Below are 17,944 nucleotides of genomic sequence, written 5' to 3' on the forward strand. Positions count from 1 at the left end.
TACGACGCCCTATCGAATCACGATACGAGTCATGGGAGGAGCGAAGACGGAGAGAGGAGTCCATTTCATGCATGCTTTCGAACTATATTCTATTTTCCCCATGCCCATCCTCCAGTTTATTAAGCCTTATTATCTTTAAGTTGCGGTAGCTGCTCCTACTATTCTAAGCTTTTGGATATGACAACTGGTTCTCGGATTGACAACAGCGCCTGGATTGGCAGCAAGCTGGTTTATTGACAAAGTGACAAATTGGCAATAATGTATTTTGAATATAATTTCATCATAATACTGATTTACATATTTTCCCCCACTTTAGCTTGAGTCTCGTCATCACTCTAATCTTCGTCTACGAATGCATTTTGCTTTCCCCAAGACTCGAGTGTTTCTAATCAGTATATCAGTTCGTCACTGTGTTTAATTGTGCGACCAGATATAGTTTCCTGCGACTATACGACTTATAAACCCGATAACTACAATGCCCCAGATAAATTGGGACACTACCAAGCTTCCGATAGTATCTAGCGCTTTCCCGCTTGATTTAGCTGCGATTTCCCTCAAATTTCCTGGCCTGATAACTCAGCTTATAGTATTTTTTCGATAGCTTCCATAGGTGAAAGTTGATCTGCGTTGATTATATTCGAAATACATAAACAGTCCGTCATCTCTTTCAGGAATTTTGAGATGAGATGTGACAAATCAAGTCATCGAAAGTTGTCCTCCCTGCGTAGAGCTCCACTGCATCAGGCATGTCATTGGGATAAAAACCGATGGAACGACACGCTCGGTAGATCGCTATATATGTCGGGCATTCGTCGTGTTTCATGCTTCTATCMTAAGTTTATGTTCCAAGCTATCGTCTTACAGTAGGGATTGTTCATCTCTGTTTAATACCCTCTGGCCAAAGTTCCCCAGGCACCATCATTCGGTACTTCAATTTGGGTAGATTTTGTTACTGATTTTATATACGCAGTTCTAATGGGATGTAAAATGCTCCACGTGCCGGAGTCCACTTGCCTACTACTAGGAATCCTTTTGGCAACCTAGCTAGAAAAAGGCGGGTCGAAAGTGAGGATGCAGGTCAAGTACTCATAGCACCTGGGATGGAGGCACTTGCGTATGATATGGTCGACATGAGCAACGGGGACAATAGTTCCGAAATACAATAGTGACCAACTGATCCCTCACTATCACATTGATCTTATCAAGTTATTTCATAGTGTATTGCTAGTGGTTTACAATTTAAAAACCCAGTGGCTATGTGCCAGGTTCTCCTCTAATATATGCTCGCTTGCTAGTTCAACGAGGTCAAACCCATCCGATGCTGCGCCAGTGTCTACCACAAAAAGGTATATCTCTCCATCAAAGCCAGCCATAACTCCACCGAAAAGCCACCGGTGACGGGTATCGTTGTAATGTAAAAAGTAAAAGAGCCGAATTCAATCTCCCACACCTTCATTTCGCCATCCATGTAACTACCTCTGCAACAAACTCCAATACAAATCTGAGTTCCAAATACTACAAGCAAGGTTCACTAAAAGCCAGTTCAAATAGAAGTCTTGCACTTGCACTTGCACTTGGCTCCACACAGAGCAGACTTGGTCATCATAACAAACGGTACTGTAACAGAAATAAATCATCCGGTGCCAACTCCAAACAGGAAGGCCAGTTGCTGCGCATCGAGCCGACCGAGGGACTTATTAGCGCCTTCATCAAGGGCAGCGTTCACAAGTTCCCGCTTCTTGTCCTGTAGCTCAATGATACGATCTTCAACAGTAGACTTGATCAAGATGCGGTGAACCTCAACCTCTCGCTGTTGGCCGATGCGATAAGCCCGATCAACAGCCTGCATCTCGATGAAAGGGTTCCAGAAGGGGTCCAGGATGATCACTCGGGAGGCCGCCACCAAGTTAAGACCCGAGTTGCCGGCTTTGAGGGAAATCAACATCATTTTACAACTTGGCTTGTCGGTAAATCTAGTGATCGCATCGTTCCGAGCTTCTGCAGACATGCTTCCATCGTATCGTTCGCATTCCCAGCCATTTTGTTCGATGGGGACATGAAGAAGATCAAGGAGCGAGACAAACTGACTGAACACGATGGTCTTCTGGCCATCTCTCTGGAACTTCTCTAGCAGCTCAACGCACTTGGTGACTTTTGCTGAGGGTTGCCAGTTCTTGCGGAGATATCGAGTGTAGCGTCGACGTCCTTCTGCAGAGTGCGATGCCCCTTTCTTGAGCATAGCGAGCGATAAATGCTGCTTCTCTTTTCCCTTCCCCTTTCCTTTCTTGTCTTTCTTGTTCTTGCTGCGTTTCTCCTTCTTCCCTTTGCTTTTGCGCTTAGATTTCTTTGGCAGCGCTTTAGCTTCGCCATTATCATCATCATCCTTGATCGGATCGATATCGGCCTCGGACTTCTCATCAATATCATCTGGAACAATAAAATCTCTCAAATCCCCATCGCTGTTTGCATCACTCTCCGAACCCGAATCCGAATCTGAATCGGTGTCGCTGCTATCATCATCGATATCATTGTCAATATCCCCCGAGTTCTCTTCATATTTGGCGTCTGGGTTTGGCATGTGAACACTTTTGAACGTGGCATAATCAATGACCTTGTTCATCTCGATCTTTCCGCGACAAGTCGGACACTTGGATGTGCCGCCAGCCTCGTTGCCTGCGGCAACGTTCTGCTGAACCGCCTGATCCGAAATTTTTGACAGACATTCTGCACAAGTATCATGGCCGCATGGAATGACAATACTGGGATTCTCAACACCATCGTAGCAGACAGGACACTGAAGATTGTTAGTCGACGGTTTACAGGAGGGTGAACAATTCACTCACTTCAAATCCTTCCGCAATGAGCAATCGACCCACAACATCTGGTGCGAGGCTTTTGGCAAGCTCAATCATAACCTCGGCCGACTGTTGAACTCCCGCTTGAGGCACCTCCTCGAAATCGGTAATGAGATGTGGGTGGCAGCAGCATTGTCGGAGACGCAAAAGTAGGACCAGAATGTTGGAATAGTTTTTGCCGACCGTATTGGCTTTCATATACTTGTTGAATTGTATTTGGGTTTTGGTTTCTAGAGCATTATAGAATTCTTGTTCGTCTTCACTGAATACAACATGTTGAATTTCCTCAGTTTTTGGTGGCAGTTCAATGATTGGCTTGCCATCAAGCTTCGTAGTCTTAGTGCGGCGGAGGAGAATAGCTTTGATGACCGCCTGAAGTTTTCGCATGGCGCTTTGGGTTTCACGCTTGCTTGCGACCCCTTTAGATAGTAGGCCAAAATCCTATATCTCCAGTTAGAAGGTTCCCAAGCGTGGAGTTTGCCAGAGGTGGAAGAAATATAAGGTGGAAGGGAAAGGATGGTCAGAGAGGGGAAAGAAGGTGGCAGGTCAAACCGGAGGACGGGGATTCAGGGAAAGAAGACAACGAGTTGCGTACCTCTGAAAATCTGGGCCAGGCATTGTAGGGTTTGATCCTGAGGAAGTGTATCAACGAGTACAGCTCCCCGACATTATTCATCATCGGTGTTCCAGTGAGACAGAACCGAAATTGAGATTTGAGACTGCATGCCGCCTGGGCTCCAACGGTATTCTTGTTCTTGATGCATTGAGCTTCATCGAGGATGACACGGTAGAAGAGACTTTTCGGGCCTAGAAGAGGAAATAGCTTCCTCATGGGAGTCTGATCCATTTGATTGTTGCCCTTGTGCTTCTCCGTGTAAGCCTGGAGGCGCCGGAATTCCGCTCCAAGGGTTCCATAAGTAGTCAGCACAATATCGAAGTTACGAAGTTGGTCCCAATCAAGTCTTTTGCCTTGGCCATGAATCATATGTGTGCTGAGCCTGTGGCTAACATTGATCTTCATTCGGATTTCTCTCTCCCACTGCCGAACCAAGGCTACAGGGCCGACAATAAGGGTAGTCTGCTCGATGTTAGATTATTTAAAGGGATGGAGAAGGCTGAGCACCCACCTTTCGCACACGGTCATCAGCTGGGCGACTGAGGATAAGTGCCAGAGCACTGATTGTCTTTCCCAGTCCCATATCATCGGCGAGAATACCACCCTTGTTGCTACCATCCTCCATCGATTTCAGCCAAGTCAGAGCAACTTTCTGATGCTCGTACTAAGCAGGGGTTAGTATTTGCTTGTCCAATTTCTCACTCGGGAGCTACTCACTAGAGGGTATTTAAGGCCTTCTGGAGTCCCTTCTCTATTTTCGGCCGATAGATCCATATCAGGCTGGATATTCTCGAGAAGCTCCTTTATCTCCGCGTTCGTTTTCCGTGGGTCATTCATGATGTAATCGTACCGGTCAACCAGATCCTGGTTAAAATCACGGCGGGGGTATGCTGATAGGTCGAAATTTTGGCTACCGGTAATATCAATTATATCTGAGAATGGACTTCCATACCCGTTACTCGAAAGCGAGTTCGGTCCTGGTAGTCCACGTCCTGCTGGCAGGAATGCGGTTCCAGAGTAACTAGACATGGTACTAGCACGCCCTAGGTGGTTTGAATTTCCAAAGGTCGCGTTGCCAGCAGTCATAGCGCCATTGCCGAAGGAATGGTTAGGATAATCAAACTGTCCAGTACCAGCGCCATACATCCCCATGCCAGGTTGGGCAGAGGAGGAATGCATCGAGCCCCAAGACATTGACGGTTGGTCATCTTCAGATGAGGTCATCCATTTCGGAACCGGCTGCTTTCCATACATTGCCAGGCGCAAAGCATCCGTACTGGGAGACCCAGATGCAGACGAAAAGCTAGGGCGTTTGCTGTTCTGCGATCCTCCGTTAGCCGCTGGGGGTGTGCTTGACCAAGTCGAGGCTCCAGGTACCTGGCGTCGACCATTATCACGAAACTGCGAAGGAGCGATTATCTCTATCTCAGAGTCGCTGGAAAGGTCATCTATAAAAGAGCCAGGCATGTTCCGAACATCTTTACCGGCCACCATGAACTTCGTAGCACCATCTCGGCTGCTGCTGAAGCTCAGCTCGGTTCTTGTTGCAGAGGCCATGGAGTGTGGTTCGGGCTTCACTGAGGCAGCAGCATTCCAGATCGGTGGCAATTTCCTGGATGATGAAGGCAGACTAGCCTGTATTGTGCTGGATGATGGGAGTGTTGACGAGGCTGAAGCTGAAGGTCGTATTCCAGAGATTCGATCGAAAGCTGAGGGGCCCGAGGAAGTGGGTTGAACTATAGCAGGAAGATCTAGCGGTTCATCTTGGATACTGCGAGCGAACTCCGCATCCAGTTTCTCACGTTCAATCCTCTCCTCCTCGGCCTTTTGCTGTTGAAAGAATTCTCTATCGAAGAGCTCCAATGCCTCATCCCTAAAAGGCCAAAGTTAGCTCCTGGTTTAGCTAGAATGTAGGAACATCGGGTGAAACTGGTAGTAAGGGGGAAGCAAGTTGTAGACAAACAAGGTGAGGTAAAAGTAACTACCAGCAAGGAGAGGATCTTCTTACCCTGAGCTCATCGGAGAGGGGGCTGTAAAGCGAGGACTGGGAGATGTGCGTTGAGACTTGCTCACCCTCCCTGGAGTAAAGCCCGTATTGAGATTGTCGGGATGAGATCGCTTTCGTCTAGGGATGAGAAATCGAGGAGGGGTCATGATTGCAGAAGGCGATCCCGCAGAGTTGGGGGTGGACGCAGTTGAATCGTCTGCTCCTTGAGCTCGCTCGCCGCCTTGATCTGTGATATGTGTTAAAGTGTGTACTGTAGGTTGGTTGCAAAACTGAGAGCTGCGAATTTATACGAAGCCACATCAGGTCATGAGGAAAAAGCAAAAGCGAAACTCACATTGATTGCCGTTCATCGATGCCGTGGACGCACCAGTGTCCGCAGAAGAATTCCCTGAAGAAGGGCTATTCGAGTGATCAGGTTGAGAAGATTGAGGGGCAGAGGAGCTGGAGGTGGTGGCCGTCGCGCGCCTGAGAGATTTCAATTGTGTTTCCAGGTTCTTGATTTCCTGACGCACTTCGTGCTCCGCAGACGCTCGATTGCCTACTGTATCATCAATGGACGACAAAAGAACCCTTTGAAAAGTGATCTCGCTGATAAGGTCTGCCATTGCCTGTTGGGAGGCGGCCGATGTGGCCGGGTGAGATTCTGCCATCTTGGTGTGGCGACAGGCTGCGGCTTCACGAGGCTCCGTAGGCAAGGCGTCAATTTATCGACGAACGGGAGGGCGGATGTTTTGCTGAAATGGCTCTGCATGAAAAAGGCCTATGAAACAGTCGGTGACATAGAAAATTTGAACCATTGCACTGCTTTAAGAAAGCGAGGCTGAAAGTGAAGTTCTGTGAATAATCGAAAGCTGAGAACTTAGTGCCCGCGAGGCGCCGACGAGACAAACATTCGCGCTTCGCGTCGTTAATCCAGGTACGCAGTCAGGTGACTCCCAGCTACGTCAGAGTAGGACAGGGGTGGAGCCTGAATGGGTTGGATATATATACCTAGGCACCTCCTACCTATAATGATGGTTTAATATCATCTAGTTGCATTTGCAAAATGTAAAGATTCTTAAAAAGACCGACCGCTTGTGCTTGTGCTTGTGCTTGACTTATAATATAAAATCCGTTCGTCTTTTCCAATAGGCGGCTACTAGGTGAAGCAGTTTGTACTTTGCAGGGCTACTAGTAGCAAGCGCATAGCATTGTTTGTGCCTATCTTACCTACATTTTGTGTTCTTGGTATAAACTTTCTCCAAAAGTAATTATACGGCCTTAAAACATTATTTGGATTTTCTACCTAACATCTAGATCAGGCAGGACGTAGTAACTAAAGCCTGCGGTATAATGCATTCGTTCTATACACGATAATACATCCAGTCTTATTAGCTACCTATATTGTACTAAAAGGGGGGTATTCGTAGGCGAGAGATAAGCTTTTAGGCAGTGCGTACAGTACAAGTACCCATAGGTAGGCAGTACAGAGTATGACCGCGATGATTAGGTGCTACATACCTAGGTACAGTACGTACTAGGAGTAGGAGCCAAGTTAACAGGGACGAGTAGAGCCTATCGCGATTGTTGGTATGGCAACTCGACTCCCTGGTGGAGTTCGCTCCCCAGAATCATTCTGGGTTCTTGATAAGAAGAAAAACGCACGTTGCCAGATTCCGAAAGAAAGATGGAACAATGCATCATATTACAACAAGTACCGCAAACCCGAAACTATTGTGACCGACTCCGGCTACTTTTTGGAAGAACTCGACCTGAGCGACTTCGATGCAGGTTGATTCCACTTGTCTAAAACGGAACTCGATAGACTCGATCCACAACAAATAGGTCTTCTTGAAGTAACCTGGGAGTGTCTGGAAAGCGCCGGCTAGACTAACTGGCGAGGGAAGAACATTGGCTGCTATGTTGGGACATTTGGAGAAGTCTGGCTCGATATCCAAATCCGAGATCCCCAAGACATGGGCCTATACAGAATCACCGGTCATGGGGATTACGTCGAACACAACCGCGTATCATATGAATTCGACTTCAAAGGGCCCAGGCAGGCAACTTCTTCCGCGCCAGATGCCAACATACTGATGGATACTGTGACAGCTTGGCAATCAACACCGAATGCTCTTCGAGCCTGATCGCGATCCATACGGCATGCGCGGCAACTAGAAATAGGGATTGTGAAGGCGCAGTTGTCGGCGGCACAAATATACTCATGTCGCCTACAATGCCAAGTGCCATGACAGCAAGGAGTTGTGTCGCCAACAAGAACTTCTAAATCAATCGATGCCAATGCGGATGGGTCTGCACGGGGTGAGGCTATCAATGCAATTTTCATCAAGAAACTAAGCGACGCTGTCATCTGTGGTTCCGCGACCAACAGCGATGGGAAAACACCAGTAATATCCTTTCCAAATACTGAAGCTCATAAAGCCGTCATTCGGAGGGCCTATCAAGAAGCGGGTATCGATGACTTCTCTCGCACTGCAATGGTGGAATGTCGTAAGTCACCATATCCTGCCTCGGTTCTCCTGAATATACAAGCCGATAACTCACACTTTCGCTTCTTCTAGACGGGACTGGCACTCCTGTGGGCAACCGTCTCGAGGCTGGTGCTGTTGCCCGAGTGTTTGGGAACGATGAGTGATCATTGGCTCAGTAAGTCTGGTGTCTCTATCTGCCCCCTATCCAAATACCTATCCCATGAACGTACTTACCCTACCGCCCCCCGCCCCGCCCGGTCTTGTGCGAAAAACAGCTCGGCTGATTATAGAATAGGCGAAACCTAACGTTGGCCACGGAGGAGGTATATATTACAACTGTCAAGTAATCCATAAGAAAACAAACTGACTCCGAGATATTGATACAGGAGCTTGGGGGTTGACTAGCACCATGAAAATGGTTTTGGCCCTGGAGAAATATACCATCCCTCCGCATATGCTGTTTATTACTCCAAATCCAAAGATTCCATGGGAGACTGCTAAACTTTCAGTTGCCATGGCAGCGAGCCCATGGCCCGCCTCTGCTAGAGAAAGAGTTAGGGTGAACTCATTCAGCATTTCGGGCGCAAATGCAGTAAGTAACAATATCTAGCTTCAGCAAAATATGTAAACTAATAAGTGGATAGCATCTCATTATGGATTCTGCGGCATCCTTCAATGTTGGCGGCTCCACCACCCCAAGGGCTACTGCATCGTGCCCGGAATTGCTTGTTTTTTTCAGCCCATCACCCGAGTCGCTCAGGAGAACCACAAAAAACTATAAGATGTACATTGATACAACGTATGTATCACTGGGCGACCTTGCTTACACTGTAAGCTCATGAAGAAGCCATCTGCCATATCGTTCATTCGCTGTCATAGACGGAACAGATTCTATGGAATTCCCATCTCCGACAAAGAGTGGGGCTTCTCCGTTGCTAATCTGGGTCTTCACAGGCCAAGGTGCCCAGTGGGCTGGTACGGGGCAGGAGTTGTTCGGAAATTACTCTTCCTACTGCGATGATATTCGTGCTATGGACGCAGTATTAGCCAATTGCCCTCACCCTCCGGCATGGAATATCGAAGGCAGGTTGGTTTGGTTGCCCCTAACTTTATTTATGCTAACCAAAATAGACGGATTGCTTAAGACGTAGAAGCTGAGTTCGCCTGACAAAGCAGAGTTTGCGCAGCCACTACGCACTGCGGTCCAGATTAGTATCGTCAATCTGTTGCGCTCTTGGAATGTTACACCTCTTTGTGTTATCGGCCATTCAAGGTGAGTCGCACTCTCCATAATTGTGAACGACATACCGAAATTCCAACCAGTGGTGAGATTGCTGCAGCTTATGCAGCCAACGCAATCACAGTAGAAGAAGCAATTCTCATTGCGTATTACCGTGGCCAAGTCACAAAGAAGCAGACCCGATCCGGAGAATGGCAGCTATTGGTCTTGGTCGTGAAACTGTTTCCCCATATCTAACCACCGGCGTTGTAATCGCAGGCGAAATCAGTCCAGAAAGTGTCACTCTATCTGGCGATACAAACAAGCTCACCGAGGTTATAGCTGCTCTGAAAGGAAATAAACCCGATGTATTCAATCGTCTTCTTCGTGTCGAAAAGGTATATCATTCGCGGAATTGTTTCAATGACACTGTATAAAGAACTCGCTGCAGTATTAGATCATATGCAAGAGTCTGAAGAAGAGTACCAAAACCTCCCCCAACACAAGGTTACTAGCCGTAAACGGACAATACCAATGATATCAAGTGTTACTGGAAAACCAATCACGGAAGCCGGCAAACTCGACGCAGCTTACTGGAAATCAAATTTGGAATCTCCAGTATTTTTCTACATGGCTATGAAGAACGTCATAAATCCCAGTATACAGACGTGTGTCATTTTGGAGATCGGACCACACGCCAATAGCCTATTCTTGGGCGACTTTAGTATAAAACTCTTTTCGCTAGTATTATAAGGCCCAATAGCTATTACCTAGATATAAATCTAATATCGTGAAAATATTTTACTAAAATTGAGGTATTCAAGTTATAGGAATATCTTAGTAGAATTAAGGTATTCAAGCTGTATGAATATCTCAATAATTATAGACGTTATACATTGATGTGTATAGTGCAATTATACTGGCAGCGATAACTACGAAGTGACAGTACGATGTGTATTATAAGCCGATATTCTTAAACTGGGCGAGTTCGCAGTATTGCGATTATATCGCGGATATTATATCCCTAGCCTCAAAAATCGAAATGTCAAGATAGAGCAGTAGCTCGCGGGCCCGCTCAAGACTATTGAAAGAATTGGCCGTCTTGCATATCGGATCGAGTTACCTTCTACGATGAGAATATATCCGGTCATCAGTATTGCGCACCTTGAACCTACTCCCAATCCTGCAGATAATCCATTCATGAGACTTTCCCACAGACAATGTTACAAGAGCCTGTTGCTGAAAAGATCTTACGAGTCCGGCGATTGCGAAGAGCACATAGAAGTGAGTTCGTTCAATACTTGATACGATTTCAAGGATTCTCGGCGGAATATGATAGATGGATGAAGAGCACAGAAGTGGCACAAGAATTGATCATAGCTTTTGAAAGGAGTCTGCAATTGAGGTATTCAAGCTGTATGAATATTAATACAAGGTCGCTGGCACAAGCATTATCTCAAGCATTCCCCGAAGCCGTATACCCTCAAGCCGTAAATGCCCAATAATACACCTGATGTACGAAGCTATAACAAACTGGTCCTAGAGAGAAAGAAAACACAGCTGCCTTGCTAGTTAGCACTTGTCTAATAGAGTGTTCATTTTGCTTACTAGACATCCACTCCAATCGATCTTATTTAGACTTTAACGATGTCTCTCGAACAGTAGGCTATAAAAGTGTTACCTTAGCACATAGTTAAGGACAATAGAGAGTATACCGACGTTCGATAACCCATTTCACGAACCATATAATGCCCGCCACTAGCATCATAAACCATATTTCCACCATCCTAGCCATCTTGGCGTTGTATGCACTAGCTTGTCCCGGGGAAGACCTCGGTGGACAACCCAGCCATCTCGACACCCAGCTTCGCGTTTTCTTATGTTGGGTGATAACCTAGCTATAGCTCTAGAACTTGCGATCTTCCTTATTACTATATGATTCTCGAGACGGCGACTATGATCTGTTGCTGGAGGCAGTGGCGGCTGACTGGATTTTTGCGGTTGACAGCGGCAGTTGAAATTTTTCGTCCTCCGTGATGGCCCAAGATGAGAAGTGGTGTTTTCTCGGTAGTTAATGGCGATTCTGATGAGGATGTTGATACGAGGAGCGACGATGTTGATGCTGAAGAGGATGAGGATGTGCTGGACGCCTTTGATCTCGAGGAAGATGTATTTGCGGTGGTTACGGAAGGAACCTGTAGCTAAGGTAAGAAGGTTTTATTAAATTGGAAGGCATACCTACAAGGCATAATCCGTCTCTGAAGCCCCCGGTGGGTTGGCATGTGACCTATATCCCAGCCCTCTCTTAATGGTTTGAGGGAGGTTTACTAACTTCGCACCTTTCTACCGCATGTGACGAGGCACTACTATACCTCCACCCATGCCATTCATTTGTAGTTCAAAGATATGTTTGACAGGCTCGATTTGGCTATCTCCCTCAGTCGTGGAGATTCTTTGTTGGTGATATTGAGTAGACGTGAAGATCCTGTGTGAAACAGCACAGTGAAGCCGAGAATTTGGATCCTCCAGCTTTAATGGTCCAGTCACAAGGCATGCAACCCCAAATGAGAGAATTTGCCATCGTTGCCCATCCTCATGTGTGTGGCGGAAGCGCTGAAAGGCTTTTCTGTACGACTCGATATTCCGAACCATATGGACGAGCTTGGTGAGGCTCCTCGTCATTTGTTCGCTGTACAACCTCCGACCTCTTAGTCCGGAAAATTGTGGATTAATATCAACAAGGCAATAGTTGGGTTTGCATCCACCGGAAGGATCTGAGATGTTTCTCTGTCCGACGACCAACTTTAGGCTTCTTAAGTTTGGGAGTCCCGTGGATAGAGGAAGCCAGGCAGAAGGTAAAATAATGTCGTCTCCATTTGGGCCTGACTTTTCGACGCCAAGTGCCAAATGCCGGATACTGCTAAAATCCACAAATGCAGAGAAGTCTGTGTAATCAGAGAAATCCACGGATACCGTGTCGATATCGAGATTGGCCATAACATGTAGATCGCCCGGATGGTCACACATTGGATTGAAGAACCCAAACCAGACATCAAACCTCTTTCGTAAGAGTGGCTCGATAGTCGCCCTAAGAACTTCCAGTGACTCGAAATTTGAAGCCCGTATCAGGCGGGGAGTGCTAGAGATGATCCATTTATCAAGGCGACGATTATTGGGAAGAGGGGACCCTTGCCGCTTGTTATCAATCCGAATAACCCGCGCCTCGGATTCGTCGAAGAAGGCGAATTCCCAAATAGCCAATCGGAGCTCCACCGGCAGTTGTTGAAACAATGTAAAACTTGATAATTTGACAGGTGGGCTTGGAGCTTTTGCTGGCGTAGCTCCCGTGAGGGGTTCTGAGGGCGCTTTAGTGACTGACTTTGAGCCTTGGCATCCAGCCTGGTCCTCCAGCGAGGACAGCATCTCCGAGAGGGCTATTTTAAAGCTAGGGCCGATGGTCAAAGGTAAATTGGCGATGTAGTCTTGAGAGGGCTGGATAAAATTGTATGGGATTTAGTGTTGTTGAATTGATGAAGGTACGGAGGAAAGAGAGGAGCAGATTATTCAATATATAACGAGATAGGAAGTAGTTGCATTAAGAAGCCATGACCAAAATATGACGCAATTATGCTATCATTAAGAGTCAGGTATTGAAGTCGTGCGAATATCTCAATTTCGGTCAGATATTCGCGCGACCTGAATATCTCAATTTAAACCCTCTTTCGTCTTTAGAGTCGCTTGTGGAGGCTGAACGTCTTTTGCGAATGACGATCCTTTGATTTTGCCTCGGGAGATATCGTCAAGATCATTAAGACATAAGCGGCCTATTTTGGGATACGCTTGGCCGCAACCGCTGCGAACTCACCCAGCTAACTGCCCGGGTATTAGGGTGGCCAGAGCGGTGTCAATCATAGCTTTACCATTTTTCATTAGTCCTTTAAGCCATAATTAGTTCGCACGACCCCTATAGAGGATGTATAACAAATCGAGCTTTAAGCAGCATGTAATTTTGTTTTATAGCTCGGGGTGGTGTTCGATCAGTCATTAGACCCTTTGCATAAGTCGGCTTTCCCAGTAAGGTATCCACCACAACCCAAGTACATATATAGATATATCTCTATATATGGCGCTTAATGCAGAAGAATTGGCGCACCGTCTGATTAGACGGTGCGCGGAAGGGCTTGCAGATAGCCCCAAACTGTGCAATAATATGACGCTTGACATGCTAGTTGATTTGCCCGTTTTCCGGACGGACAAGCCGTGGGACCCTTCACCGGTATAGGGGCCCTTTCTCAACCATATCAAGAACTAAATACCGTATACTCATGGGTAATCCCGGGGCAGGCAGCGAATCGTTCATTCCCCTATCACATATGTACAGCCTTCGGGACCAATCCAAACCTCATGTGTCCGCCCTGCATCAACGTCAATTCGGTCGCCAACACCATAGGTTTTCTTTTCGGCATCTTTATCTTGCGGATGGGTAATGGTAAGTTGGCCTTTGAGTATCAAATGGGTCGTGAGGCCATTGTGAGAGTGTGGGGGATAATGGGCGTTTCTGCGGGGGAACAATTAGCTTTGTGCAAGGTAGCGTTTATTTCAACTTACGGCCTATCAGTCCAGGTAAAGACATGTCCAAATCCCCAGGATCGGACTTCCGATTCATAGTCATGCTGCGACGTTGACGCCATTGTTCTCTAATAATGGTGACGATGTAGTTGTAATTTATAGTTTGTAGCTGTCCACGCCACAAGGCGAACAGGTTTGGGGATAATGATGTACTTGGCGGTAGAACCTCGGCTCGACCCGCCCCATCCCCATGGGCGCCCAAGGCCATATTAAAGACCAATATCAACATCACAAAATTAAAATATGGCGAACCGGCATAATATTTCATAATTGTGGCCCCGTCTAGTGTCACATCAATCAAGATTGCCATTCTAGAAATCGCCGTTCGCTCGCAAAGGGGTTGCTTGGCTCAGCACAGCACAGCCCGGCCAACATGAGCTTTCTCAGCCCTGGTGGACCACAGCTGAACGACAGCCTCACCAAACATGTGCAGTCGTAGCAGCCTGCCATGTCTGCCAGCAATCCATCTTTGTCACCACTTTCCCTCTGCTTAACAGCATTATGGTCCTCCACGGTTGTTACTGTTTCTCCTGGCCCTCATGAATCTGGTTTCCAATTATCCATCTAAAGGTATGTCCAGCTCCTCTGTCAAACCCACGTCAGCCTCCTCAGCGTCAGATCAGCGACACTAGCTCAGACAAAACAAGAATGACATGCGTTGCTGATTTTCAACTCTACTCCTACTCTCCCCGCAGCTTGCCATGAAGCTGAAATTGACTCAAGTCGCTGACCCTTACAATAGTACCTTAAGACTGCGATAGCTGAGCGATGCCAATACTCACACCGTCCGGCAAGCAATTCTCGCTCCACAAGCTGATGGCCATGTCGACAATGCTATCTCCCAGCCACAATGCACATTTCAAACCCCTAGTGCAAGCTGGTGGAGGGGAGGTCGCTGAGAGTCCCCAGCATCAACTCTATCTGTCTCACGACACCCAGGAACATTTACGACGTGTCTATGATGGCTTGCGAGACGGGGAAGAATATCTGTCCCGGGTCAGATTCGATGCGTGGCTCACTGCTGTGCAAAACCACTCAATCCCCGACCTTGATAAAGACGAATACAAGTTCGAGCAATTTTTGGAGGCGGTCTACTATAGTTGGGGTTTTGAGGTTACGAAGCCCCCCAAGCGCGATGAGAAGGACACGACCAAGCCGATCAGTAATTACTATATCAGCAGCAGCCACAATACATATCTGATGGGGAATCAATTATCCTCTAAGAGCTCTACGGAGGCATATAAAAATGTAAGCTATTCCACGAGCTGTCCATGGTACATGCCAAGACTTAGCTTTCAATAGGTCCTTATCCGTGGATGCCGCTGCATCGAGATCGATGTACACAATGGAGAACCCCTAGAATCAAAGACCCCCGAAATTGGTTCTCCTCCCAAGAACGACCATAAACGGCACATCTCGGGCAGCACATTATCCAGCAAAGCGGCACATGCTCTAGAACGAGCCGAGGAGAAATATGATAGTACGAAGCAAAAAATTAAGGAGAAGACTGGGTTGGGAAAAGAGAATCCAGCTGCAGAAGAACGGGGACGAGCCTTAACAACGGATTTATTGACCGCTGAACAATCGGAGGAGCGATCGGCTTCTGTACGATCTGCAAGGAGTGGAGAACCTCTCGTCTTGCATGGCTGGACCCTGACGGCCCCTGTTGGTTTCCGAGCAGTATGCAAATCCATTCGAGAGACTGCCTTCTTGACGAGCAACCTGCCAATAATCATCAGCCTCGAAGTTCACGCGGATCGGGACCAGCAGGAGTTAATGGTCAGTATAATGAAGGAGGAATGGGCTGGGTTACTCGTTGAAGAGCCACATGAGACATGCAATCCAGTTGACAGAGTGCCGCGTCTCGAAGAACTTCTCAATAAAATTCTCATCAAAGTCAAACGAGCCGCTGCGAGCAAGCAGGACACATCTTCAAGCGGTGCAACTCTTTCTCCTATGCCGACCCGAAATGCAGGTGATTCTGGTCAATCTGGCTCAGAAGACGAGAAAAGTAGCACAAAGAAAAAGGTCAAAATTTGCGAAGCCCTCAGCGACCTAGGTATCTATACTCACAGCGAGCATTTCTCCAGCTTCGAGGCGAAGTCGGCCACGAGCCCATCGCACATCTATTCTATCGGCGAAAAACAGATCTTGGAACTCCACGAAACCAAGAACACGGAAATGTTTGGCCATAACCGGGACTACTTCATGCGTGCCTATCCCGCTGGGTTCCGTATCGATTCATCAAATCTCGACCCGTCTGTGTTCTGGCGAAAGGGCGTCCAGATGGTTGCTCTCAACTGGCAGAAATTAGATGAGGGAATGATGCTCAACGAAGGCATGTTCGCTGGCGAGCATGGATGGGTATTGAAACCTCCGGGATATCGCAGCGATCCTTCGGAACCAATACAGTTCAAGACCCTAGACTTGAAGATCACAGTCTATGCGGGCCAGCATATTCCACTGCCCCCTGAGCAGAGCAGCAGTGGCTTCCATCCGTACGTGAAGTGCGAACTTCATGTAGAAAAGCAAGACGAGGACGCCATCGAAGGAGGTAGCCGTGCCAAGGAAGGAGAGTACAAACAAAGGACCCCCTATATGAAAGGCGATCATCCTGATTTTGGGCATGAAGGCATCGTGCTCTCGTTCCCGGCAATTCCCAAGGTCGTTGAGCAGTTGAGCTTTGTTAGGTGAGTCCCTATTTCCTATGTGACATGGAAGAATATCTCAACATTATTTCCCCGGGCCTACTTAACGTCTCACTATCCTGATATATGCGGTTGCACCAGTCATGCACGAGTAGTGCAGGGGCCATGAATAAGGGTCTCACCGCCTCGGAACCCGAGGACCTGGTTATGATTCTCGTGGAGACTTTCGTCCCAGCTACCCGTTAACGGATGCGTTGGCGTGCAACCACGCAGCGTTGCAGGGAACGGGTGTTTGCTGCTCAATGACAAACTAGTACCCGCCCGATCTCGGCGTCGAGACTTTTCACTACAAACTCGCATTTAGACACGCTACTTAATGATCTTCTTACTAACGTGTTGTCGTTTTAGGTTTAAAGTCGCGGATGCGAAATATGGGAAAGATGACCTGGCAGCCTGGGCATGTATCCGATTAGACCGCATCCAGCAAGGTTACCGTTTCATCCACCTATTCGATACCAAGGGACAGGCGACGGCTGGTATGCTCATGGTGAAGATTGAGAAGGAATTAAAGTAGGACCCAAGGATGTAATGCTTGTCAGGTATATTTTGGTACCGTACTACGTAATTCTGGACGAAATTGTTCTAGTGAGTTTTTGGTGCAGGAATTTTATACGGGCGATTAGGAAGGTATGTAAGGATACCCATTGAGTAGCGTCTGGTTGCATAGATGATTGTCGGTCCAGTCCAATTGGGTCAGCAAAGAGTATTTAGAACAGGGTATAACTTAGGAAAACATATAACGAAAATAGGGATTAGGTAACACATAGTAAAAATAGTTGACACGTAGTAGAACGGCATAGAGACTTCATTCTGTTTGTATAATCTTCCAAATCATTAAATGATATCAGGTTTCGTTCCAGATTTAGATTTACGAGCAAACACCCTCGAATTGCGAAGCAACAAAACGGGGGAGATAAACTGGGCATATCGGCCTAACAAACCAACTCGCTGAAGTTTCGGAGGGGAGATAAACCTGATCCCGGGGGAGAACTTAATCTCCCTAATGAAAAGGCATTCTCTCCCGGCGAGTAAAGCAATTCCACCGAGAGTTCTTGCGAATGCAGCCAACCGCTTTGAATCCTGTGGAAAAAAAGGGATTTCCCGAACATTGACGGCATAACGTATAACGTAGGGCGCGCAGAGGAGAGGGCAAATATCGGGATGGTGAGTACGGAGGAGTAGTTCTATGACAATTAAAAGATATGCGGATGGATAGTTGAGGTTGTCATTTGGTTTGGCGCTCACGGGATCCGACGGTTAAGGGAGGGCGGGAAGAGGTACATTCACAAATGTACATGCGTCTTAGTATTAGCTGTTGGCAGTACATTAGTAGATGTACATTTTCGGTTGGTTGTCGCTAAGAAAGGGTCGGATTTGATGTAACTGAACTCGAGAACAGAGTTCGTAGGTAGTGCTACGTAGCACCAACACTGGGACA

The 17,944-nt window shown here is 47.2% G+C and overlaps 6 protein-coding genes across 6 annotated transcripts; 3 read left to right on the forward strand and 3 right to left on the reverse strand.

Moving 5' to 3' along the window:
* Window positions 1-1,633: 1,633 nt before the first annotated feature.
* BP5553_01444 (uncharacterized protein) lies at window positions 1,634-6,129 on the reverse strand (the record flags this gene model as incomplete). The annotated part of the gene is made up of 7 exons (XM_032010067.1): window positions 1,634-2,794; window positions 2,844-3,296; window positions 3,451-3,933; window positions 3,983-4,135; window positions 4,189-5,344; window positions 5,480-5,705; window positions 5,814-6,129. 7 exons carry the CDS (start codon window positions 6,127-6,129, stop codon window positions 1,634-1,636), a joined length of 3,948 nt encoding a protein of 1,315 aa, XP_031874121.1.
* A 1,305-nt stretch (window positions 6,130-7,434) lies between these two features.
* On the forward strand, window positions 7,435-8,114 carry BP5553_01445 (uncharacterized protein; the record flags this gene model as incomplete). Its single annotated transcript, XM_032010068.1, has 3 exons — window positions 7,435-7,563; window positions 7,714-7,969; window positions 8,041-8,114. 3 exons carry the CDS (start codon window positions 7,435-7,437, stop codon window positions 8,112-8,114), a joined length of 459 nt encoding a protein of 152 aa, XP_031874122.1.
* A 245-nt stretch (window positions 8,115-8,359) lies between these two features.
* On the forward strand, window positions 8,360-9,094 carry BP5553_01446 (uncharacterized protein; the record flags this gene model as incomplete). Its single annotated transcript, XM_032010069.1, has 4 exons — window positions 8,360-8,542; window positions 8,595-8,749; window positions 8,798-9,037; window positions 9,082-9,094. The coding sequence occupies 4 exons, from the start codon at window positions 8,360-8,362 to the stop codon at window positions 9,092-9,094; spliced, it is 591 nt and encodes a 196-aa protein (XP_031874123.1).
* A 2,418-nt stretch (window positions 9,095-11,512) lies between these two features.
* Window positions 11,513-12,592, reverse strand: BP5553_01447 (uncharacterized protein; the record flags this gene model as incomplete). Its single annotated transcript, XM_032010070.1, has 1 exon — window positions 11,513-12,592. One exon carries the CDS (start codon window positions 12,590-12,592, stop codon window positions 11,513-11,515), a length of 1,080 nt encoding a protein of 359 aa, XP_031874124.1.
* A 933-nt stretch (window positions 12,593-13,525) lies between these two features.
* BP5553_01448 (RmlC-like cupin) lies at window positions 13,526-13,860 on the reverse strand (the record flags this gene model as incomplete). The annotated part of the gene is made up of 2 exons (XM_032010071.1): window positions 13,526-13,727; window positions 13,778-13,860. 2 exons carry the CDS (start codon window positions 13,858-13,860, stop codon window positions 13,526-13,528), a joined length of 285 nt encoding a protein of 94 aa, XP_031874125.1.
* A 706-nt stretch (window positions 13,861-14,566) lies between these two features.
* BP5553_01449 (Phosphoinositide phospholipase C) lies at window positions 14,567-17,020 on the forward strand (the record flags this gene model as incomplete). The annotated part of the gene is made up of 3 exons (XM_032010072.1): window positions 14,567-15,046; window positions 15,101-16,488; window positions 16,855-17,020. The coding sequence occupies 3 exons, from the start codon at window positions 14,567-14,569 to the stop codon at window positions 17,018-17,020; spliced, it is 2,034 nt and encodes a 677-aa protein (XP_031874126.1).
* Window positions 17,021-17,944: the final 924 nt, after the last annotated feature.

The sequence above is a fragment of the Venustampulla echinocandica genome (assembly GCF_003357145.1).
Source record: "Venustampulla echinocandica strain BP 5553 chromosome Unknown scaffold_0, whole genome shotgun sequence".
NCBI lineage: Eukaryota > Fungi > Ascomycota > Leotiomycetes > Helotiales > Pleuroascaceae > Venustampulla > Venustampulla echinocandica.